Genomic DNA, 19,289 nt, shown 5'->3' with positions numbered 1-19,289 from the left:
TTTGATAATTAATTAACACGAGTACAGGACAGTTCATTTGTCTGCGCCGGCGTTCGGGAGCGGCGGCCTTTCTGCACCTGTGGCTCCGCGGAGGAACATCGCCGCACGTGTTCTCTGATCACGACAGCAGGAACCACCTTCGTTCTCCTCTCATTGGTGTCCGGGTGGGTCCTCATATGATCCAGGCTCCTCGGTCAGGCCCATGATGGGCCGGGTCACAGGGCGCCCTGACCCTCCACCTCCCCTCTCCAGGAGATCATCCAGGTCTTCCAGACTGTCCCTCCAGCAGGTCCAGGGATGGGAACCCTTGAGCCTCCTCAGCTGAGACCTTCCTCCAAAATAAAAGCACGCTTATAGAACTGAAGAACCCGACCTGTTGGAGTCGCCCGAAGCTCTCACAGATGGCGTCCTACGCTCCAGCATCGGGTCCTGCTGCACGCCAAGGGCCCGTTTCAGAAGACGAGGACTCGTGCTGAATTTTAATAGCTGAATTTGGGCGCCCCCCCCTCCACCCCGGATCGTCAGAAGAAAGAAACCATTTTAATAAATCTGATTTCTCCGTTGCGGAACCACAGGTGTGGTCAAAGTCCCGGTCACAATCTCTTCTTCAACAGTGGTTCATTTCACAGCTGAGCGCAGCGGCACTGAAGCCACCACAGATGCATGTTTAATGTGTTCCTCGCAGAACGTCTGCTGAAACCACTAAATTAGCTCAGAAGAAGCCCGCTTGTTGGGCGTCGGTGACGAGGTGTGAGGCTTATCTCCTCCTGGTTGGATTTATGGAGGGTTTTACAGGCAGGAACGCCTTTTTGGGCGCTGCGCTAGCTCCTGCTTCAGGGAGCAGAAGCTGTCACCTGACAGTGGAAACGTGACCTTAATCTGCAGGAAAGGACTCGTCAGCAGGACATGATAATGGTCCAAATAACAAAAAAATGATCTCTTGTGTTACACACGGAAGAATAAAATGCTCTGCAACTTCTGTTCAAGCTGTGAACCGCTCGCTCCTCAGAACGGGGGGGGGAAGGGGGTGTCCAACTCTCAGGCTGTGCCAGCGTGCACGTGGGACTTGTCCCCCTGCTGCAAGACCATAAAGTTTGCCTGCTTTTTTAAATCAGACGCTTCCTGGTTGGAATTGTTAGCAGAGAATTCGCCTGCAGGATGCTAGCGTCCAGTGCTGCCCTGTGCTACGCTAGCTCCTGACGGTGATGTGGCTCGTGAAAGGATTAAACGAGCGGTGTGTGTGGTGTGTGGTGTGTGTGTGTGTGTGGGAGCGGGGGTGGGGGGGGGGGGGGGGGTCTAGTGGCCGTACTCTGCCATCCGATTCTGCAGCCGCCAATAGCTGAGCGGGCCCGCGCCGCCTTTGGCGTCCACGGCGGTCTCACCTTAAACATGCGGGTGGGGGGGGCGGGGGGGCTCTTTCAGACTGTCGCCTGCTCTTGTCCCCGCCGCCTGCCCGGGTGTAATGAATGGCTGCTGTGACGCCGCTGGCAGGTGAGCCCTGCAGCGAGCTGACTGGCGCCCAGCCGCAGCTTTGTGCCGCTGGGCTCTGTGCATTAAAATGCAGAGCTTTGTGCTGAAGGACGCAGGTTACAGCGACGTGATTTATGCACGAGCGCTTCCAGATACTATCCTCCAATAAAGGTTTGCAAAGTGCTCTTTACGGCCCGAATTTGGCTCATTGGAAAGAAGATAAAGTCGATTCATCAATTGGCCTTTACAGGTGGGGAATGCACATGTGCGGAGGATCAAAGGAGATCAAAGCAGCGCGCACGTCCTGCCTCCGACACCTTCATGCTACCTGCTCCGCTTCGCAGCGCCGGGAAAAAGAGCCCGACTGCGACAGGAACGCCACGCGTGCACGTCGGGGAGTTGTAGCCCGAATGCTAACAACATGAATATTACAGATCCTTTCAAAATGGAGGCATCGCACACAAGAGGCTCAGCCTGCGTCTAATTAGCACTCTCAGATTCTCCTCCAGCCACCCGGACGAGTCCGTTTTCTCCACAGTTTTCCGAAAAAAAAAGAAAAAGGAATCGGAACGTGAAAACTGACGAAAGCGAAGCAGCCTTGTTTGTGTTTTACGCCTTCGAAAAGTTCCTGTTGAACAAAAGGAGCCGTTCGTTAAACACGCCGAGCGCCCGTCGCCGGCAGATTTGGCAAAATTGGTCGTGTCGCTAAGCTAGCGAAGAACATCTGCATATATGGAGGCTCCCGCAGCAAAGAAACACATCATTAAATATAACACATACAGAGCAGCACGCACACCGACGCACGGCGGAGGAAGAGCTGCCGCTTCCAACATCAATTTGCCACCATATTCTGTGGCTCAGGTGGTTACCATAGCGACACAGAGGTCAAAGTGTCCTCGGGAATATATCCGGAACCCCAAACGTTCCGCGTAGCGACAGAGGGAAAGGCCGAACGCTCTTAGACGACACTCAAACGGGCGCCGTTTATTCGGATTAATTAGGCTAGCTTCGTAATCTGGGACTGATGACATCACCTGGAGATCAAAGCGGCAGATTAATGCGAGACGTGCTGAGATTGCGTCCCGGTAAAGAGGTAATTAGGCCCGACTGCGACCCTCCTGCCCCGCCGGGGCAACTGCGTTTTGAATACGAACCACGACCAGAGTGACCGGCACAGATAGGACGTAGCATCTGTAGCTAGCAACTGTGGTCGTATCAGAAGAAAGGGGTTGGACTCCACCATGTTAGACCCTCCCTATTAGTAATAAGTGATTAGAGAAACGAAGGTAAAACCTTTAGCCTGTTGAGAATTTAGCCTAGCATTAACAGCTAAGGTCATCTCTATAGTCAGCTAGGATCACCCTCGCTAGACCTGACGAGGGCTAATTAAGTGAAACCCTTTTTTGCAGTTAAATTGATGCCAGTCAAATCTCGACAACATTTTAGGTGATCCGTACAGATGCTACGAACGAGACGCAGGCTAACGCCTTTAACGTTCATCAACAACACGCGCGAATGTGAAGAATCTGCAGAACTTTTACCACGAACAGCTTCTCTGAACCGTTAATAGCTCGCCATGCCGGTGACCTTTGACCCAGCTGGGAGTCCAGCCTCCAAACCTCGTTGCTATGGAGTGACGATGCTAACTAGTGAAGCCGGTTGGCTGTAGTTTGGTGTAATCACGGTGCCCTGAGCAGCAACTGTCAGGCTAAAAGAAGACGAGAGACGGATGAAAATAGATATTTTTGACGTAACTTTTGTGACATTTCCTTTGAACAAAGGAGCGGCTGACGTCTGGAGCCGGAGCTACGCTAATGCTAAAAGGTTTTTGTCTGCTCAGATCTGACCTTTGCCCAAAATCTGTGCGTCAAAATGACAAAAGGAATCATATTCAGAGTGAAAGCTGCCATCTGTGCCGAATCTACGTGCGCATTTAACTCTTTTCGACTTTCTTCAGCTTCTACTTTGTGATGGAATCATCCCTGAAATCATTAAAGAGCATCAAAGCGGCGAGCAAGCGCGTTCTGATCGGCTGGAGCGAGTGTCTGTCTTAGGCTATTAAGTGTAAACTTATGGATTAAACCCGTTCATTTATCATTCCTTTCATGTTGACGTCGTTCTCTTTCTCATCTTGAAGAAGAAAAATCAAAGAAGAAAAAAAAACAAAAAAAACCAACAGCATAAAATACATGAAAGCTAATTAGCTGTTTTCCTGGAGCTGGAGCTTTGCTAGCTTATTAAGTTACAATTAAAGTCACAAGAACTTGAGCTCGTCAGGAAATCGGGGTCACGTCGAGGTCAGAAAGGGGAAAAACTGTCTCCGGAAAAGCTCCGGCTGTCGGTGGCGGAGCCGGAAGAGGTGTGAAGGTTTCCGACGATTATCATCGAGGGTCCAGAGATGCCGGCTCACAGAGAGAGCTGCCTCGGAACGGGAGGGAAAGCTTCACGGAGGCCGAGAGGACGGTCCGATAAGGCGTCTTAAGTCCTTGCCAGGGCTTCCTCTGTGCTGGAGGAGTAATCATAAAAGGCAGGAACAGATAAGGTTCGGGAAGAGTCGCCCTTTTATTCCAGCCAAGACAAAATAGAAGCATCCGTCCAGCCGCTAGCGCTCAACCCCTGGAAGTTTAGGAATTATTAATGGAATTAAGCCTTAAGGAAGCTGAAGCCTGGGACAAACCCACGTTTCCCTTTTTTTCCCTTGAAATAATGGTGATGCAGCAGATGAGCGGGAGTTGACTGGCTTCTACCAGCTACTGACTCAATGTCTCCAGCCCATAGTGTGGATTCTCTATGAGATCAGACAGCAGCTTCACTCCTGAATCCTTCAGCTGGTTCCCTCTCAGGTCCAGTTCTCTGAGATGGGAGGGATTGGACCTCAGCGCCGAGGCCAGAGAGCCACAGCTGATCCCTGATAACCTGCAGCTCCATAATCTAAATAAAGAAGGGAAACTTTTATAAGGTTATAAGTGAAACCAGTATTAATCTGAAAGGTTAATCAAAGGCATGATCTGTAAATATTTAATTTAGTTACAGGTTAAAAAATGATAGTAATATGTAATTACCACAATTCCAACCTCTCAGGTTTGCACTGTTCCAAAGGAGAATATATATTGTTCTGGCCCTCACTCTTCCCAGGTTCTCCCACCTCTTTCCCTCCCATCTCATCATGGAGATCCATCTCACCTGTGGCTCATCTTTAAAGGCACAACCTGTCTTAGATGACTTCCTGTCTCCCTCACCATCTCCCTCCTCGTTGGCTGGTGTCTACCAGGCACCCTCACCTAGTTTTGTCTAATTTTGGTTCCCATCTGTGGGCTTTTTCATTGTCCTTAAATCAATTTATCATGAATAAGTGGTCCCTGTGTGGCCCTCCCTCCTGAAGGAACTGGGCACAACACACACACTCAGAAAGTGTGAGGACCCTCGGATGGAATAATGGACATTTTTGAGAATGGTGTTTACCTCAGAGTTTCCAGTCGGCAGTTTGGATCCTGGAGAAAACCACAGAGCAGCTTCACTCCTGAATCCTGCAGCTGGTTCCGACTCAGGTCCAGTTCTCTGAGATGGGAGGGATTGGACCTCAGCGCCGAGGCCAGAGAGTCACAGCTGATCTCTGATAAGCTGCACTTAATCAATCTGAAAAATGCAGGATGAGGTTATACGGTGCAGGTCTGCATGTTATCTGCGTCAGTACTAAACCTACGTTAGTTCTTAGTTGGGTCAGACCTGAATTCACGATATTACAAGGAATTTTTTAATGTGGTGCATCACAGCAGTGTTGAGAACAGCCTCACTTCACCATCTTAGCAGCTGGTATATAGGTAGAAAAATGAAGACTGACCTGAGCCTCTCCAGTTTACAGTTTGGACTCTCCAGTCCAGAACAGAGCCGCTTCACTCCTGGATCCTGCAACGTGTTGTAGCTCAGGTCCAGAACCCTCAGATGGGAGGGATTGGACCTCAGCGCCGAGGCCAGAGAGTCACAGCTGATCTCTGATAAACTGCAGCACCACAGCCTGGAAAAGGAATAAATGGGGCAAATAAAAACACATTTCTAAATCTGAAAATGAAGAGAAAAGCAGAAAATGTTAAGAAATTTAGAAAAGACCAACAGAGGCCTCCTGACCTGAGCGTCTCCAGTCTGCAGTTTGGATGCATCATTGCAGAAGACAGTAACTTTACGTCGGCATCTGTCAGGCTTCGGTTCCAGCTTAAGTCCAGCTCCCGTAGATGAGAAGGGTTTGACCTCATTGCTGAGGCCACAACTTCACAATGACTCGTTGAAAGAAAACTACCAAACAGTCTGTTGTGTATGAAACAAAAATAGTGAGTCAAACTTTGGGATTTCTCATCAACTTATCTGAGAATCTACCTCAACACAAATGTAGCTCATTTCCTGGAAAAGCTAAATTCAACACCGTAGAGCAACAGTTTGAACGACCATCAGATCTGAAATGCAACTGAATTATTCTCAACATTTGTCTTATTTTAGAACAGCTCATAATTACTCAATATTTAAAATGATTGTAGCAAATGGTTTAAAGAAACGTGCATCTTTTTATCTGTCTATCGGCTCTTTGGATATTTTGCATTTCATCCAATTTGTACGATGGTGCGTCAAGTCTTAATTCAGCGATCCGATCGATGACATCAGAGTCTCTGGTTGCATCGATTGCCCTCAGCTTCTGTTATATCTGCCTGTTTCCCTTCAAATCATTTTCACTGCACCTTTTGTTGCTAGTGATGAAGTTGCCACCTAACGGGTGTGGAAAGGCTCAAACAACTTTGTGGGTCACATAAAGGCTCCAAACGGAACCGCCACAAAGACCTAAAACACCCATTTAAACCAACGAGGCCGGCTGTTTTTACGTTGAACAAATGAAGCAAAATAGTCACGTGTCATGAGTTAAAATGTGTTTTTCTGTTGTTAGAATACGATGTATACAAACAAACAAAAGTTATTTAATGACATGACAGTAATTTCATGATAGTCAGTTAACTTGTGGCTCCTATTATTCCTGCCTTATGTTGGTTTGTCTGGATTGACCTTTGAACTTATATCCAGCCAGTGTTGAACATTTCTGGATGAATTGTTGTTGTTTTTAATTTATGGACACTGCAATGGAGATAAAGAATTGAAGGAATGACCACTGGAGGGGGTATTGCTACCTGACATGATCCACTCGCTTGATTTAAACGCCGATGTCCGGCCCCAAAAATCTTTACTTACTCGGCCTTCCTGCAGTTCCTCACAGCTGGAATCAGGCGACTTCGTCCCTCATCTGAGGTTCTGTACTGCTCCAGGTTCAGCTTATCCAGAACCTCCTCTGACATCTGAAGCAGGTAGGCCAGAGCTGAACATTGGATCTCTGACAGTTTCCTCTTTGATATCTCCCCTGACTTCAGGAACTCTTGGATCTCCTGATGCACTGACTGATCCTTCATCTCCATCAGAGAGTGGAAGATGTTGATGCTTCTGTCTGGGGAGAATTCATCACTGTTCTCCTCCTTCAGGTTGTTGAGGACCTTCTGGATGGTTTCTGGGTGGCTGTCCATCTGATCCAACAGTCCACCCAAGATCCTCTGATTGGACTCCAGAGAGAGACCATGAAGGAAGCGAACAAACAAGTCCAGGTGGCCATTTTCACTTTTGAGAGATTTCATTAGTGCTCTCCTGAGGAAGTCATCAAGAGATGTGACTGGTTCAGAATAATCTAGGAACTGATTTATAACCGCTCTGTCTTTCCTGGTGTAATGGTGGAACATGTAGACGGCAGCCAGAAACTCCTGAACGCTCAGATGAACAAAGCAGTAGACTGATTTCTGGAAGATCACACTCTCTCTCTTGAAGATCTCTGTACAAACTCCTGAGTACACCGACACCTCGGAGACGTCCAGTCCACATCGCTCCAGGTCTTCTGAGTAGAACATGATGTTTCCTTTCTCCAGATGTTCAAACGCCAGCCGACCCAACTTCAGAAGGAGTTCTTTATCAGCCTCAGTCAGTTCCTCTGGTCTCTGCTTTCCTCCATACTTCTGCTTCTTCCTCTTTATCTGAACCCTCAGGAAGTGTGAGTAGAGGTCAGTCAGGGTTTTGGGCAGCTCTCCTCTCTGGTCTCTGGTCATCATGTCCTCCAGAACTATAGCAGTGATCCAGCAGAAAACTGGGATCAGACACATGATGTGGAGGCTCCTGGAGGCCTTGATGTGTGAGATGATTCTCTTGGACAGATCTTCATCACTGAACCTCCTCCTGAAGTACTCCTCCTTCTGGGAGTCAGTGAAGCCTCGTACTTCTGTGATCCTGTCAACACACGAGGGAGGAATCTGATGGGCTGCTGCAGGTCTGGAGGTGATCCAGATGAGAGCTGAGGGAAGCAGGTTCCCCTGGATGAGGTTCACCAGGAGCACGTCAACGGACGATACTTGTGTGACATCAGAGATGACCTGATGCTTGTTGAAACCCAGTGAAAATCTGCTTTCATCCAGGCCATCAAAGATGAACAGAAGTTTCCAGACAGTCAGATCTTCTGCTCTGATCTTCTGTAATGTTGGATGGAAAACATGAACCAGTGAGAGAAGACTGTGCTGCTCATCTCTGATCAAGTGCAGCTCCCTCCATGAGAGCGGAAGCACCAGACTGATGTCTTGGTTCTCCAAACCTTCTGCCCAGTCCAGACTGAACTTCTGTACTGAGAAGGTTTTTCCAACGCCGGCGACACCGTTGGTCAGAACCACTCTGATGTGTCTCTGTTGCTCAGAGAAGACTTTGAAGATGTCCTGGCACTTGATTGGAGTGTCCTGGATGTTCTTCTTGGAGGTTCTCTCAAGCTGTCTCACCTCATGTTGTGTGTCCACCTCCTCACTTTGTCTCTCAGTGATGTAGAGCTCAGTGTAGATCTTGTTCAGCAGGGTTCCACTTCCTGCTTCATGAGTTCCTTCAGTCACATGTTCACATCTTCTCTTCAGACTCATCTTATGTCCTTCTATCACCTCCTGCAGTTCACCACCCTCTGAAACAAACAATCTTTTAAATCCTTTTACAATTGTCATCTACAGCAGTAACACAGATGTCCTCAACTGGAAAATATTCTGTCATGTTTGAATGATAGAAGCAACAGTCGGGTAATGACCCATCTTACTGTCAGTTTTAAATGTTATGTCTTCTTATGTACACCTATTCTTTTATTTCTTTGGGTTTCAATGTAATTTAGTCTATAACAACCATTTCCATGTCTTCCAAGAGTTTGCTTGGACTAAACAGCTGGTAAAAGCTGGATGATATTTAGAAAAACACATCAAACCTTCTCCAAACACATCATACTCAGCAGACCCATTGTCCTGTAAAGGTCACCTGCCTTCAACTCTTTAACACTTTCCAGAACTAAATGACTAAATGTTGCTAAATACTGTCTAAGCATTTAGGAAGGTCTTCAGAGGGTCCAGGGGTTCCAGTGGAACCAAACAAGTGCTCTCTGGATTTTCTCTTGCACATTGTAAATACACAAGTTGTTCCTTTATTCCGACCCAAAAGTATCTTATTAATACAAATGTACGAGCTTACGTGAGACGCTGTTGTTCAGGTCGGCGGTCTGCAGTTCAGTTCTCCGTTTCTTTTCACCCTTGGGACAGGAGGAATCTCCAATGGAAGCAGACCGTTTCTGATACCTGTCAAAAATGGGAATAGTGGTTATACATGTCTACTGGGCGTTAGCAACGCCTAAGAAAGGCTGCGTTCACTTCTACTTTCAGTTTGCTCTGACAGTTGAAGATTGAATGAACACTGAGCAAAAAATATAAAGTTATTTACAGTCTAACAAGCTCGTTTAGTTGGAGAAAAGTGTATTTGATCTAAGTGTTTAGTGGCTTTTCTTCATTGTGAATTTATGTTAAAAATAAAAGTGCCAAATCAGGAATATAAACTCATAGAATAGAACAAAAGTTCTCCATTTATGCTCCAAATACAGTCGTCTGGTCTCTGAAACTGATCATTAAATAGCACAGAGGTCACGCGTATTCAAAAGCTTATTTTTTCAACCATTTAGAAATGACTGATATTGTTGTCTATGGGTTTATTAGAACCAGGAGCCTTATAAATAGACTTTTTAATGAATTTTCATGACATGTGTGGGAACAGTGTGGCAGAACAAGCTGCACAGACCTGCCATGTCTTACCCATCCGTATCTAAATGGAGAGCTGTAGCACTCTGCAATGATGGATATTGTTGGGAAACTTTAAAATATATGCCTAGGAATTTTTGTGAGATGATGTTAACCCATGTAGGAGAAATGACCAGTTAAAAACAGAAGCAATTTTCAGTTTTAAAAGATTTACCACACTAAATTAACATGGGGGTTAATGGGAGCGAACGCCTGACATGTTGGTGCACCGTTTCATTTTAAGGACCTGATGAATTTCATTTTTCACGATAGTGGAGGCTAATACCTACAAAATGATGTTTTGTATGGTTGTGAAATGTTCTAAGGCAGAGTTGTGGTTCAGAAAACCTTACTTTAACGGTGAGCCTTGAGGTCCGATACCAAAGTTTAAAGGGTGCCACACAACACATCATCACGCTTTAGTTTTCTTACATTTGGTCTGAACTTCTGAAGTTTATTCCTCCATCTTTGGACAGGTCACTCTTCAGGGACACCCAGCTGGGCACTGTGGACTCTGCTCTGTCCTCGTCCATCCTGAGGAAACATCAGAAATAGTGATGAGACTGTGATGAAGGTAAATAATCTGTAGAGGTTGTAGTTAAATAATCCCAATTCACTGCATTTTTATCAAACAGGAACATTCTAATACATTCTGGATAACAACTGAATCAATAAATCAATGATGTCTCTGTATCATTTTCATGTTTTCAGAGTTTAAGCTGCTTTTTTTTAACTGTTCCCTGCAGTGAGAAAAGAACTGGCACCTTTTCCAGCCCCTCATCCTGCAGCACTGAATGTGCTCTAAAGTTCTTTCCAGAGCAAACGTCTCTGCACTTGCAGCAACATGTTGTAGTCATGGATCCGTGAGGAGAACCGGATACAGGAAACGCCCCCACTTTGATCCCAAAACCCAACTGGTGGCCAACGGTGGTCCGGCAACGACGGGGACGCTGGTCCATCGGCCCGACAACACTGGTTTTCCACAGGCCAACATGGTGAAAGGACTGTGCACCGTTTCATTTTTAAGAGCTGATTAATTTCATTTTTCACGATAGTAGAGGCTAATACCCACAAAATGATGTTTTGTATGGTTGTGAAATGTTCTAAGGCAGAGTTATGCAGTTCAAAAAACCCAGTGGTGGGCCGTCAGGGCCTGCAAGGCCTTCTCTGCTGGCCTAAAAATATCTGAATCACAGACTGATGTTAATTATATTTTGAAAATATAATTAACATCAGTCAAATAATATTTTGTCCATGAATATGTATTAAATAATTCCATATGTATTAAATAATTCCAAATGGTCTGTCCGCTTCCTGTCATTGCCAGCCCCCTGGTTGCGCTGCTTCCAGACGTGTATTTTCATATTCAAGCATTTAACCAATCACATTTCAGCCACTATTTGTTGCCAGGGTCAAAGAAATCTGCCTGGAGGCCTTCACAATCAGTTCTGCAGGCCCTGTAGCATAAAAAAAATGTCGATCAAACTGTTGCTTCATCCAATCAGATTTTGAGTTGGCGACCCCAAGGCCTTCTAGCAGGCGTAGGAAACGTCAGCGTATTCACGCGCTTTGATTGGACAGTCAGAGAGTGCACGAGCCAGAGCTAGCAAACTGCATCTGTAGGGAGCTGCACAAGCAAAGATATTGTTGTGTTGATTTAATAGCTGTTTTGTCAACCCACAATGGCTGAAGTAGGAGAAGAAATGGATTTAGTCGCTGATTTACTGTCAAAGCCATTTTCAAGACGGAGCTCCGCAACGAAAAGGTGAAGAAAAATAGGGAAATCTTAAAAAGACTGATAGACTGTGTTTGGCGGTGACCATCCGCGTGTCTACTGCTTCTGTTGAACGGACATTCTCTCAGCCCTAAAGCGAATTAAAACTTAAGCCAGAAATACGACAGGGCAGGCTCGACTTTCAGCATTAGCTTGGATGGCGATAGAAAAGGACGTCTTGATGGAACTGAAACGCACGGATAATCTGCACAACAGAGTCATTGAAATCTTCTTGAGGAAAGGAAGGAGGGTGGATTTTGTGTACAAACAATCAGGATTTTTGGTGAGTAAAATCGAAAATCCTGATTATTATACTAAAATGTTGCTATATTCCTAAATAATTTAGCGTGTTAGGGAGGGTCAGTGTGGGATTTTCCCAGCATGCTTTGTGGCAGTGTGTCTGTGGGTTCAGGTTGGTGTTAACCCTGTTTTTGTTGGTTGTAAATGTTATCTTTTGCAACTTTAAATGTTAGTGTTCTATTTATTTAGTTCTGGTTGTTGATGTATTTAATTACTGTTTTAATTACTGTTTGCACTACCAAAGTTTAAAGGGTGCCACACAAACACATCATCACGCTTTAGTTTTCTGACATTTTGTCTGAACTTCTGAAGTTTATTTCCCCTTCTTTGGACCAGTCGCTCTTCAGGGACACCCAGCTGGGCGCTGTGGACTCTGCTCTGTCCTCGTCCATCCTGAGGAAACATCAGAAATAGTGATGAGACGTGATGAAGGTAAATAATCTGTAGAGGTTGTAGTTAAATAATCCCAAATCATTTTTATCAAACAGGAACATTTCTAATACATTCTGGATACACTGGATACAACTGAATCAATGATGTCTCTGTATAATTTTCATGTTTTCAGAGTTTAAGCTGCTTTTTTTAACTGTTCCCTGCAGTGAGAAAAGAACTGGCACCTTTTCCAGCCCCTCATCCTGCAGCACTGAATGTGCTCTAAAGTTCTTTCCAGAGCAAACGTCTCTGCACTTGCAGCAACATGTTGTAGTCATGGATCCGTGAGGAGAACCGGATACAGGAAACGCCCCCACTTTGATCCCAAAAACCCAACTGGTGGCCAACGGTGGTCCGGCAACGACGGGGACGCTGGTCCATCGGCCCGACAACACTGGTTTTCCACAGGCCAACATGGTGAAAGGACTGTGCACACCGTTTCATTTTAAAGAGCTGATTAAAGTAATTTTTCACGATAGTAGAGGCTAATACCTACAAAATGATGTTTTGTATGGTTGTGAAATGTTCTAAGGCAGAGTTACGCAGTTCAGAAAACCCAGTGGTGGGCCGTCAGGGCCTGCAAGGCCTCCTCTGCTGGCCTAAAAATATCTGAATCACAGACTGATGTTAATTATATTTTGAAAATATAATTAACATCAGTCAAATAATATTTTGTCCATGAATATGTATTAAATAATTCCATATGTATTAAATAATTCCAAATGGTCTGTCCGCTTCCTGTCATTGCCCCCCCTGGTTGCGCTGCTTCCAGACGTGTATTTTCATATTCAAGCATTTAACCAATCACATTTCAGCCACTATTTGTTGCCAGGGTCAAAGAAATCTGCCTGGAGGCCTTCACAATCAGTTCTGCAGGCCCTGTAGCATAAAAAAAATGTCGATCAAACTGTTGCTTCATCCAATCAGATTTTGAGTTGGCGACCCCAAGGCCTTCTAGCAGGCGTAGGAAACGTCAGCGTATTCACGCGCTTTGATTGGACATTCAGAGAGTGCACGAGCCAGAGCTAGCAAACTGCATCTGTAGGGAGCTGCACAAGCAAAGATATTGTTGTGTTGATTTAATAGCTGTTTTGTCAACCCAAATGGCTGAAGTAGGAGAAGAAATGGATTTAGTCGCTGATTTACTGTCAAAGCCATTTTCAAGACGGAGCTCCGCAACGAAAAGGTGAAGAAAAATAGGGAAATCTTAAAAAGACTGATAGACTGTGTTTGGCGGTGACCATCCGCGTGTCTACTGCTTCTGTTGAACAGACATTCTCAGCCCTAAAGCGAATTAAAACTAAGCCAGAAATACGACAGGGCAGGCTCGACTTTCAGCATTAGCTTGGATGGCGACAGAAAAGGACGTCTTGATGGAACTGAAACGCACGGATAATCTGCACAACAGAGTCATTGAAATCTTCTTGAGGAAAGGAAGGAGGATGGATTTGTGTACAAACAATCAGGATTTTTGGTGAGTAAAATCGAAAATCCTGATTATTATACTAAAATGTTGCTATATTCCTAAATTATTTAGCGTGTTGGGGAGGGTCAGTGTGGGATTTTCCCAGCATGCTTTGTGGCAGTGTGTCTGTGGGTTCAGGTTGGTGTTAACCCTGTTTTTGTTGGTTGTAAATGTTCTTTTTTGCAACTTTAAATGTTAGTGTTCTATTTATTTAGTTCTGGTTGTTGATGTATTTAATTACTGTTTTAATTACTGTTTGCACTACCAAAGTTTAAAGGGTGCCACACAAACACATCATCACGCTTTAGTTTTCTTACATTTTGTCTGAACTTCTGAAGTTTATTTCCCCTTCTTTGGACCAGTCGCTCTTCAGGGACACACAGCTGGACACTGTGGACTCTGCTCTGTCCTCGTCCATCCTGAGGAAACATCAGAAATAGTGATGAGACGTGATGAAGGTAAATAATCTGTAGAGGTTGTAGTTAAATAATCCCAAATCATTTTTATCACAACAGGAACATTTCTAATACATTCTGGATAACAACTGAATCAATGATGTCTCTGTATAATTTTCATGTTTTCAGAGTTTAAGCTGCTTTTTTTAACTGTTCCCTGCAGTGAGAAAAGAACTGGCACCTTTTCCAGCCCCTCATCCTGCAGCACTGAATGTGCTCTAATGTTCTTTCCAGAGCAAACGTCTCTGCACTTGCTGCAACATGTTGTAGTCATGGATCCGTGAGGAGAACCGGATACAGGAAACGCCCCCACTTTGATCCCAAAAACCCAACTGGTGGCCAACGGTGGTCCGGCAACGACGGGGACGCTGGTCCATCGGCCCGACAACACTGGTTTTCCACAGGCCAACATGGTGAAAGGACTGTGCACCGCGTTTCATTTTAAAGAGCTGATTAATTTCATTTTTCACGATAATAGAGGCTAATACCTACAAAATGATGTTTTGTATGGTTGTGAAATGTTCTAAGGCAGAGTTATGCAGTTCAGAAAACCCAGTGGTGGGCCGTCAGGGCCTGCAAGGCCTCCTCTGCTGGCCTAAAAATATCTGAATCACAGACTGATGTTAATTATATTTTGAAAATATAATTAACATCAGTCAAATAATATTTTGTCCATGAATATGTATTAAATAATACCATATGTATTAAATAATTCCAAATGGTCTGTCCGCTTCCTGTCATTGCCAGCCCCCTGGTTGCGCTGCTTCCAGACGTGTATTTTCATATTCAAGCATTTAACCAATCACATTTCACTTTCAGCCACTATTTGTTGCCAGGGTCAAAGAAATCTGCCTGGAGGCCTTCACAATCAGTTCTGCAGGCCCTGTAGCATAAAAAAAATGTCGATCAAACTGTTGCTTCATCCAATCAGATTTTGAGTTGGCGACCCCAAGGCCTTCTAGCAGGCGTAGGAAACGTCAGCGTATTCACGCGCTTTGATTGGACAGTCAGAGAGTGCACGAGCCAGAGCTAGCAAACTGCATCTGTAGGGAGCTGCACAAGCAAAGATATTGTTGTGTTGATTTAATAGCTGTTTTGTCAACCCACAATGGCTGAAGTAGGAGAAGAAATGGATTTAGTCGCTGATTTACTGTCAAAGCCATTTTCAAGACGGAGCTCCGCAACGAAAAGGTGAAGAAAAATAGGGAAATCTTAAAAAGACTGATAGACTGTGTTTGGCGGTGACCATCCGCGTGTCTACTGCTTCTGTTGAACAGACATTCTCAGCCCTAAAGCGAATTAAAACTTAAGCCAGAAATACGACAGGGCAGGCTCGACTTTCAGCATTAGCTTGGATGGCGACAGAAAAGGACGTCTTGATGGAACTGAAACGCACGGATAATCTGCACAACAGAGTATTGAAATCTTCTTGAGGAAAGGAAGGAGGATGGATTTTGTGTACAAACAATCAGGATTTTTGGTGAGTAAAATCGAAAATCCTGATTATTATACTAAAATGTTGCTATATTCCTAAATTATTTAGCGTGTTGGGGAGGGTCAGTGTGGGATTTTCCCAGCATGCTTTGTGGCAGTGTGTCTGTGGGTTCAGGTTGGTGTTAACCCTGTTTTTGTTGGTTGTAAATGTTATCTTTTGCAACTTTAAATGTTAGTGTTCTATTTATTTAGTTCTGGTTGTTGATGTATTTAATTACTGTTTTAATTACTGTTTGCACTACCAAAGTTTAAAGGGTGCCACACAAACACATCATCACGCTTTAGTTTTCTTACATTTTGTCTGAACTTCTGAAGTTTATTTCCCCTTCTTTGGACCAGTCGCTCTTCAGGGACACACAGCTGGACACTGTGGACTCTGCTCTGTCCTCGTCCATCCTGAGGAAACATCAGAAATAGTGATGAGACGTGATGAAGGTAAATAATCTGTAGAGGTTGTAGTTAAATAATCCCAAATCATTTTTATCAAACAGGAACATTTCTAATACATTCTGGATAACAACTGAATCAATGATGTCTCTGTATAATTTTCATGTTTTCAGAGTTTAAGCTGCTTTTTTTAACTGTTCCCTGCAGTGAGAAAAGAACTGGCACCTTTTCCAGCCCCTCATCCTGCAGCACTGAATGTGCTCTAATGTTCTTTCCAGAGCAAACGTCTCTGCACTTGCTGCAACATGTTGTAGTCATGGATCCGTGAGGAGAACCGGATACAGGAAACGCCCCCACTTTGATCCCAAAAACCCAACTGGTGGCCAACGGTGGTCCGGCAACGACGGGGACGCTGGTCCATCGGCCCGACAACACTGGTTTTCCACAGGCCAACATGGTGAAAGGACTGTGCACCGTTTCATTTTTAAGAGCTGATGAATTTCATTTTTCACGATAATAGAGGCTAATACCTACAAAATGATGTTTTGTATGGTTGTGAAATGTTCTAAGGCAGAGTTATGCAGTTCAGAAAACCCAGTGGTGGGCCGTCAGGGCCTGCAAGGCCTCCTCTGCTGGCCTAAAAATATCTGAATCACAGACTGATGTTAATTATATTTTGAAAATATAATTAACATCAGTCAAATAATATTTTGTCCATGAATATGTATTAATATACCATATGTATTAAATAATTCCAAATGGTCTGTCCGCTTCCTGTCATTGCCAGCCCCCTGGTTGCGCTGCTTCCAGACGTGTATTTTCATATTCAAGCATTTAACCAATCACATTTCAGCCACTATTTGTTGCCAGGGTCAAAGAAATCTGCCTGGAGGCCTTCACAATCAGTTCTGCAGGCCCTGTAGCATAAAAAAAATGTCGATCAAACTGTTGCTTCATCCAATCAGATTTTGAGTTGGCGACCCCAAGGCCTTCTAGCAGGCGTAGGAAACGTCAGCGTATTCACGCGCTTTGATTGGACAGTCAGAGAGTGCACGAGCCAGAGCTAGCAAACTGCATCTGTAGGGAGCTGCACAAGCAAAGATATTGTTGTGTTGATTTAATCGCTGTTTTGTCAACCCACGATGGCTGAAGTAGGAGAAGAAATGGATTTAGTCGCTGATTTACTGTCAAAGCCATTTTCAAGACGGAGCTCCGCAACGAAAAGGTGAAGAAAAATAGGGAAATCTTAAAAAGACTGATAGACTGTGTTTGGCGGTGACCATCCGCGTGTCTACTGCTTCTGTTGAACGGACATTCTCAGCCCTAAAGCGAATTAAAACTTAAGCCAGAAATACGACAGGGCAGGCTCGACTTTCAGCATTAGCTTCGATGGCGATAGAAAAGGACGTCTTGATGGAACTGAAACGCACGGATAATCTGCACAACAGAGTAATTGAAATCTTCTTGAGGAAAGGAAGGAGGGTGGATTTTGTGTACAAACAATCAGGATTTTTGGTGAGTAAAATCGAAAATCCTGATTATTATAAAAAATGTTGCTATATTCCTAAATTATTTAGCGTGTTGGGGAGGGTCAGTGTGGGATTTTCCCAGCATGCTTTGTGGCAGTGTGTCTGTGGGTTCAGGTTGGTGTTAACCCTGTTTTTGTTCGTTGTAAATATTATCTTTTGCAACTTTAAATGTTAGTGTTCTATTTATTTAGTTCTGGTTGTTGATGTATTTAATTACTGTTTTAATTACTGTTTGCACTACCAAAGTTTAAAGGGTGCCACACAAACACATCATCACGCTTTAGTTTTCTTACATTTGGTCTGAACTTCTGAAGTTTATTTCCCAATTTTTGGAGCAGTCGCTCTTCAGGGACACACAGCTGGGCGCTGTGGACTCTGCTCTGTCCTCGTCCATCCTGAGGAAACATCAGAAATAGTGATGAGACGTGATGAAGGTAAATAATCTGGAGAGGTTGTAGTTAAATAATCCCAAATCATTTTTATCAAACAGGAACATTTCTAATACATTCTGGATAACAACTGAATCAATGATGTCTCTGTATAATTTTCATGTTTTCAGAGTTTAAGCTGCTTTTTTTAACTGTTCCCTGCAGTGAGAAAAGAACTGGCACCTTTTCCAGCCCCTCATCCTGCAGCACTGAATGTGCTCTAAAGTTCTTTCCAGAGCAAACGTCTCTGCACTTGCAGCAACATGTTGTAGTCATGGATCCGTGAGGAGAACCGGATACAGGAAACGCCCCCACTTTGATCCCAAAAACCCAACTGGTGGCCAACGGTGGTCCGGCAACGACGGGTACGCTGGTCCATCGGGCCCGACAACACTGGTTTTCCACAGGCCCAACATGGTGAAAGGACTGTGCACCGTTTCATTTTAAGAGCTGATGAATTTCATTTTTCACGATAGTAGAGGCTAATACCCACAAAATGATGTTTTGTATGGTTGTGAAATGTTCTAAGGCAGAGTTATGTGGTTCAGAAAACCTTACTTTAAAGGTGAGCCTTGAGGTCCAATACCAAAGGCGATAGGTTCGTCTTTGGACCAGTCGCTCTTCATGGACACACAGCTGGACACTGTGGACTCTGCTCTCCTCTCTCTTCCTCTTCCTTCACACATTCGCTCATTTTTAAATGTGAGTCTAAATGGTGAAGCAGGAACAGTCTGCTGACACAGAAAAGAAGATTAAAGAACATGATTCTCAGTATGAAGACAAGCAGAGGTCTGTCCAATGACGTATTGTCGGCTCATTCACATCAAAATCTATGATATGATGTCACCCTGTACGTCATACAGGCCACATATATATTGGGAAAAAGTTTTGGGACATCTTAAAAGTTTACACCATGTTAAATATAAAATAGTTGTGGAAAAAAATATTTCTCCTGGGTGTTTCAAAAGGTGCGGTGGCATTAGACGGACGCACACAAATACAAATTAAATCATTTTTTATGGTTTCCAAGAAAACCTAAATTCTTTCAAGATGTCAGTTCTCAACATTAAATTCAACAAATAAGATGAGAATGCATTCAAAACTAAACAGAAATAAGTCATCACATCAGCAAAGTGGGTCAAATGCAGCATCATCTTCTGTCATCTCAGACAGGATTCCAAGAAGAGGATCTTCATTTTCAACAACGCACCTTGACATCTCATCATGGCTCGTCTGTCAGATTACAAGCAGCTTTTTTGATCAGGTGCATCATGTTTCTCACGAACACATGATGGTGCTGGAAAAAACATTTGTAGCCTGACCTAGAGGTCAAAACTCTGCATGGCGTGCACAGCTACTAGTTGCAGCTGGTGGTTGTGGCGGAGGAGATCCCAAA

The 19,289-nt window shown here is 44.4% G+C and overlaps 1 protein-coding gene and 1 long non-coding RNA gene across 5 annotated transcripts in view; one reads left to right on the top strand and one right to left on the bottom strand.

Annotated features, from left to right (window-relative positions):
• Nucleotides 1-19,279, bottom strand: part of LOC130520296 (NACHT, LRR and PYD domains-containing protein 12-like) — a 47,445-nt gene extending 28,166 nt beyond the window's left edge. The window contains exons 1-12 of one of the 4 annotated variants that reach the window (XM_057024011.1): nt 19,104-19,279; nt 18,452-18,624; nt 17,759-17,860; nt 15,844-15,945; nt 13,918-14,019; nt 11,995-12,096; nt 10,062-10,163; nt 9,034-9,137; nt 6,700-8,482; nt 5,596-5,772; nt 5,312-5,485; nt 4,933-5,106 (exon numbers count right to left, since the gene is read on the bottom strand). In XM_057024011.1, coding sequence (XP_056879991.1) covers nt 4,933-5,106; nt 5,312-5,485; nt 5,596-5,772; nt 6,700-8,482; nt 9,034-9,137; nt 10,062-10,163; nt 11,995-12,096; nt 13,918-14,019; nt 15,844-15,945; nt 17,759-17,860; nt 18,452-18,579 — 3,050 coding nt within the window. In that variant the 5' untranslated portion in view covers nt 18,580-18,624; nt 19,104-19,279. The remainder of the gene's footprint in view (nt 1-4,932; nt 5,107-5,311; nt 5,486-5,595; nt 5,773-6,699; nt 8,483-9,033; nt 9,138-10,061; nt 10,164-11,994; nt 12,097-13,917; nt 14,020-15,843; nt 15,946-17,758; nt 17,861-18,451; nt 18,625-19,103) is intronic. The other 3 variants (XM_057024012.1, XM_057024013.1, XM_057024014.1) reach the window with 3 other exon arrangements.
• LOC130520299 (uncharacterized) lies at nt 3,091-3,576 on the top strand. Its single transcript, XR_008948762.1, has 2 exons — nt 3,091-3,366; nt 3,468-3,576. It is a non-coding gene; the product is annotated as an uncharacterized LOC130520299 (long non-coding RNA).
• Nucleotides 19,280-19,289: the final 10 nt, after the last annotated feature.

Source organism: Takifugu flavidus, unplaced genomic scaffold, assembly GCF_003711565.1.
Source record: "Takifugu flavidus isolate HTHZ2018 unplaced genomic scaffold, ASM371156v2 ctg340, whole genome shotgun sequence".
NCBI lineage: Eukaryota > Metazoa > Chordata > Actinopteri > Tetraodontiformes > Tetraodontidae > Takifugu > Takifugu flavidus.
This window is presented reverse-complemented; position numbering and strand designations above follow the sequence as displayed.